The sequence below is a fragment of the Phaethon lepturus genome, unplaced genomic scaffold (genome assembly GCF_000687285.1).
Source record: "Phaethon lepturus isolate BGI_N335 unplaced genomic scaffold, ASM68728v1 scaffold3396, whole genome shotgun sequence".
NCBI classification, from domain to species: Eukaryota; Metazoa; Chordata; class Aves; order Phaethontiformes; family Phaethontidae; genus Phaethon; species Phaethon lepturus.
Window position 1 is genome coordinate 1 of NW_010548141.1, and position 5,342 is coordinate 5,342.

The 5,342-nt window shown below is 47.0% G+C and overlaps 1 protein-coding gene across 1 annotated transcript in view; it reads right to left on the reverse strand.

The window, feature by feature from the left end:
• Positions 1-157: 157 nt before the first annotated feature.
• Positions 158-5,342, reverse strand: part of LOC104622932 (myosin heavy chain, skeletal muscle, adult) — a gene marked incomplete at its 3' end in the record, with an annotated part of 16,761 nt that continues 11,576 nt past the window's right edge. Inside the window, exons 22-31 of the mRNA XM_010289860.1 lie at positions 3,205-3,447; positions 2,921-3,097; positions 2,690-2,835; positions 2,512-2,602; positions 2,037-2,426; positions 1,672-1,798; positions 1,461-1,579; positions 960-1,160; positions 410-598; positions 158-323 (exon numbers count right to left, since the gene is read on the reverse strand). Coding sequence (XP_010288162.1) covers positions 158-323; positions 410-598; positions 960-1,160; positions 1,461-1,579; positions 1,672-1,798; positions 2,037-2,426; positions 2,512-2,602; positions 2,690-2,835; positions 2,921-3,097; positions 3,205-3,447 — 1,849 coding nt within the window. The remainder of the gene's footprint in view (positions 324-409; positions 599-959; positions 1,161-1,460; positions 1,580-1,671; positions 1,799-2,036; positions 2,427-2,511; positions 2,603-2,689; positions 2,836-2,920; positions 3,098-3,204; positions 3,448-5,342) is intronic.

Below are 5,342 nucleotides of genomic sequence, written 5' to 3' on the forward strand. Positions count from 1 at the left end.
GGCAATGGCATGGTCAGGCACAGAGCAGAACAGGACGGGCTCTGCCACACCAGGTTGACGAGCATCTTTGCCGACCTGCAGGCACAGACCCATGTGGAGCGGTACGTAGTGGCGGGTAGAGAGGAAGGCCAGCCACGGGGCGGGGCCAGGCACTTACGCTGCAGGTTCTTGTTCTCACGCTTCAGCGTTTCCAGGTGGTCCAGGGACTCCTCATAGGCGTTCTTCATCTTAAACAGCTCCGTGCTGAGAGAGCGAGACTCCTTCTGGGAGGCTTCCAGCTCAGCCTGCGTTTCCTCGTACTTCTGCTTCCACTCTGCCAGGATCTGAAGACAAACAGGACCTCAGCATGCATGTGGCAAGCAGGAGGGCACGCTCTGCCCAGGAACCCCAGGGCTGCAGCCCAAAAGACCTTGTCAAAGTTCTTCTGCTTCTTATCCAGAGCTGCGCAGGCAGCATTCGATCGCTCCACGTCAATCATCAGGTCCTCCACCTCATTCTGCAGCCTCTGCTTTGTCTTTTCCAGGGAAGCGCATTTGGCATTGACGGCTTCGACGTGTTCCTCTGCATCCTGCAGCCGCTGTGCCAGCTTCACTTCTTCCTGGAAGGTGGTAAGCACAGCTCATAATTGGGGCCTAAAATGGACATTGATTTTTCATTTTCACCACAGTACTGAGGTACTTTGCAGTACTTGGTCCCCATGAACACATTGCAGAGCTTATCCCATACAGTAGTTTTTCTTCACTTTTTCTTTCCCCACGGTTTAGCTACCCCTCTGCCCTCTGCCCTCTTCTCACACCATACATTGCCTTTTGCTTTTCAGAACCACAGCCTACATAGTACGTATTTCTCTTTCGTATAACTCCTCTCCAACCTGCTACTAGGTTTTCACCTTTCAGTATCTCAGTGGTCTCTTCAAATTTCTGTTACTGGTTTCTGCCAGCCTTCCCCACATTCCCCACATACTTGGCCTCCTCCAGCTCCTCCGTGCGCTGAATAGCGTCCGTCTCGTATTTGGTTCTCCACTGAGCCACTTCGCTGTTGGCCTTGGACAGGGCACGCTGCAGCTCACTCTTGGCTTCCTGCTCCTCCTCGTATTGTTCCCGGAGCAAGTCACAGTCATGGCGAGGCGATTGCAAGCCATGGGCCAGGGCATTCTTGGCCTGGTGATAAAAACGTTGCAATAAGTAGTAGATGTATCCTGGGAAATTTTCTCTTACTGGCACTTAGACACTGCAATATATCCCAGAAAAATAGTGATTAACTGACTGCATGAAAAAAACAAAAGCCAGAGCCTGATATACTGCAAAATGCTGGGAGACCTGCACTGACATGGCCTAGATTGCATGACCTAATGGGACTTCTTGAAATTTAATTAGATGGCCTTTTGAATCCTTAAACACTTCATCAAAAACGATGTGATTTAAAATATTTATTTAATATGTAACATGAAATATGTTCACCTTTATCTCTTCCTCTAGCTGCCGCTTCAATTCTTCAATCTGCTGGGTGAAAGCTTGTTTCCCTCTAGAAAGCTGAGAAATTAAAGCATCTTTTTCCTCCACCTGGCGTGCATATTCACCTGGAAGTTTGTAATTAAAAAAATATTTCAACATCCACAAGAGTCATTCAGGGTGTACTCCTGTTTCCAAACTAGAGATGAAATTGATGTACCAGATTCTGTCTGCAGACGAGCTCTTTGAGCATTGAGATCACTGATCATGCGCTGATTCTGCTCCTCCTTTGTTTTAAATTCACTTAGTTGGTCTTCCAGTGTGCGGCACATCTTCTCCAGGTTTGCCTAGGTGTCAATCACACATAAGAAAACAGTTAATACCTCAATTCTGCCTTAGTAACAGTAGGAAAATGTGTCTAGAGGTGCAGTCCCCAGTATCTGGGGACTATGTGCATATGCCTACAGTTCTATATATTAGACTTAGAGAGAACAGTTATATTATAACATGATAATAGTTAAAAAAGATAAGATTAAACACAAATATCACATTGTTTTCAAATTATTAATAAAGGTATTTATGTACCTTGGCTTTGGAGACAGACTCCATGTTACTGGCCAAGTCGTCAATCTCCATCTTCAGCTCACTCTTCTCCTTCTCCAGCTTCTGCTTCACTCGCTGCAGGTTGTCGATCTGCTCCCCAAGCTCAGCTGTGCTGTCCGCATGCTTCTTCCGCAGGGTGGCAGCCGTGGCTTCGTGCTGCAGCGTGGCCTCTTCAAGGTCACGGCGCATCTTCTGAAATTCTGCCTCACGCTTCTTGTTCATCTCAATCTGAGCCGCGGTAGCCCCGCCGGCTTCCTCCAGGCGCTCGCTGATCTCCTCTAGCTCCCTCGAGAGGTCGGCCCGATGCTTCTCTGCTTTTGCCCGAGAGGTTCGCTCTGCCTCAATTTCCTCCTCCAGCTCCTCAATACGAGCCTGGGGAACATCAGGGACCCTTCACACCCATGCCCTCCTCCTACCTGACCTGTGTCTGGGTGAAAGAAAAGGAACAGAGGCTTGCCTGCAGCTCCTTGATCTTCTTCTGTAATTGCATGCCCAGAAGTTGCTCATCCTCGATTTTGCTCTGGATCTGGCTGATTTCAAAGTCTTTCCTTTGGGCAAAGCAAAGCACGTTAGAGCTCAAAGGAAAAAGACAAGTGCACCAGCCCAGCACTCCGGTGCCCCACGGCCACGCTTACTTCTTCAGTTTCTCATCCAGCTGCTGCTTATCGTTTTCCAAATCCATTATACTATCATTTGCCAGCTTCAGGTCTCCTTCGAGTTTCCTCTTAGCTCGCTCAAGGTCCATGCGCAGCTTCTTCTCTTGCTCCAGGGACCCTTCCAGCTACAAAGAGCAAGACCATCAGTGCTCTACCAGCCGGGTCTAACTCCATACCTGCCCTGGTCTTGCTGTATGCCCGTGTGCTTACATCGTCCACTTGCTGCTCCAGCTTGGTCTTGGCTTTGGTCAGCGTATTGACTTTGTCCTCTTCTGCCTGCAGGTCATCCAGGGTCTGCTGATGGGCCTCCTGGAGGGCTTTCTTCTCTTTTGTCAGCTTCACAATTGTCTCATCCAGGGCTGCCATCTCCTCTGTGAGGTTTTTCACCTTTGGGAAGAAAGGAGCAAGTGCAGATAAAAAAAGTTGCTTAAAACTTTATACCCTACAGCAAAACAGAAGTCTTTTCTGTGAGAGTGACATCTTCTGCCTCATACCTTGTTTTCAGTGGCATGCTTTTCCTTCTCCACTTTGGCCAATGTTAACTCGAGGTCGTCAATATCTTTCTTCAGCTCTGAACATTCATCCTCCAGTTTTCTCTTCTTGGCTGTCAGCTCGGCATTAATTTCCTCCTCATCCTCAGCCCTTTCAGTCACCTCTTTAACTTTAGCTTCCAGCTGGATTTTGGTTTTGATGAGCTGGTCACATCTTTCCTCAGCATCAGCCAAAGCATCAGCTTCCTGGTGGAAAATACCATTTTTAGGGGTATGGTTTTTGAGGGACTGTTGAGAAGCTTACCTTCGTAATTTAGAGTCCTGAATAGCCATTTTGTAGTTAAAAACTTGATTTATGTTCCAACAGAAGGAAATATAATATAGAACTGATTTTATATTGTTGGTTTTGAAAGAGGCAGTTTTTAAAGCTAAAACCAAATAAAATTTTTTTTAATCTACATGAAGGCCCAAGTATTTACATATTTGTGCAAGGTATAGTATCCAATATTATCCCATGATATCAAACATTAGAACAAAGTACATAAATTTGTGTTTAATCATAGGAATATCTCCCACATTCATGAAGTGCCAAGTGATAGCATATGCCAAGATACATATAAATACCAAAGTCACAGTTATGCTCACATCATTCCTGTATTTCTCTTTTTTAACACTACTGTCTATTTGGAGCAACTGTTTCTGATTTAGATTTTTATCACCACAGCCAAAAAATACTCAGCATCTAGTAGCTCTGTCTTTTCTCTGTGAGATCCTCAACAGTTCAGAAGAAAAGGAGTTACTGGAAAATTTGTCACGAGGTTTTTTTTGCAACAGATGCCTTGTGATATTTGTTACATTTTGTCTCAAGTTTCAGTCTAGCAGAAATATATGAAAGAAACATGATAATTTTAGCAGTGAGTGGTTTTTTTCATCTTTTTACAGTTCAAGATTCTTTAAAACAGGGGCGTGTTCCAACATCTGCTGGAAAAGTAGCACAGCAGGCGGTAGGCAATCCAGGAGACTCCTGGAGTGCATGGAGGATAACTTCCTAAGTCAGGTAACAGACAGCCCTACTAGAGCAGATGCCATACTGGACCTGTTGGTCACCAGTGCAAGGAACCTAATTGGTGAGATCAAGACTGGAGGCAGCCTGGGCTGCAGTGATCATACACTGGTGGAGTTTGCAGTCCTGAGGGATATGGAGCAGGCAAAGAGTGAAGTCAGGAGCCTGAAGTTTAGGAAAGCAAACTTCCAGCTCTTCAAGGAGTTAGTCAGTAGGACCCCCTGGGAAACTGCCCTCAGGGGTAAGGGAGCAGAAGAGAGCTGGCAGATCTTTAAGGACGCTTTCCATAGACCACAAGAGCTCTTGATCCCCAGGTGTAAGAAATAGGAAAGGAAGGCAAGAGACCAGCATGGCTGAGTGGAGACCTGCTGGGCAAACTAAAGGGCAAGAAGGAACTGCACAGGCAGGGGAAGCAGGGACAGGGATCCTGGGATGAGTACAGGGACGCTGCCCAGTTGTGGACGGGTGGGGTCAGGAAGGCCAAGGCGTGGCTGGAGGTGAACTTGGCAAGCGATGCAAAGAATAATCAGATGGGCTTCTACAGGTGTGTCAGCCAGAAAAGGAAGGTCAGAGAAAGCGAACCCGCCTTGCTGAGCAAGACTGGCAGGTTGTTAGCAACAGATGAGCAGAAGGCTGAGGTACCCAATGGCTTGTTTGCTGCAGTCTTCACTTGAGGGGATGGACTGCAAGATGGGGACTGGAGGAGCAAAGTCCCTCCCACTGTAAGAGAAGATCAGGTTTCAGACCACCTGAGTAAACTGAACATGCACAAGTCTGTGGGACCTGACAAAATGCATCATAGACTCCTGAGGGAATTGGCTGATGTAGCTGCTAAGGCATTGTCCATGATACGTGAAAAGTCCTGGCAGTCAGGTGAAGTCCCTGCAGACTGGAAAAAGGGAAACATTGCACCCATTTTTAAAAACAGTAGCAAGGAGGACCCTGGGAAATACTGATCTGTCAGCCTCACCTCTGTGCCTGGAACAGATCCTCCTAGGAGCTGTGCTAAGGCACATGGAGGACAGGGAGGCAATTTGAGACAGCCAGCATGGCTTCACCAAGGGCAAGTCCTGCCTGA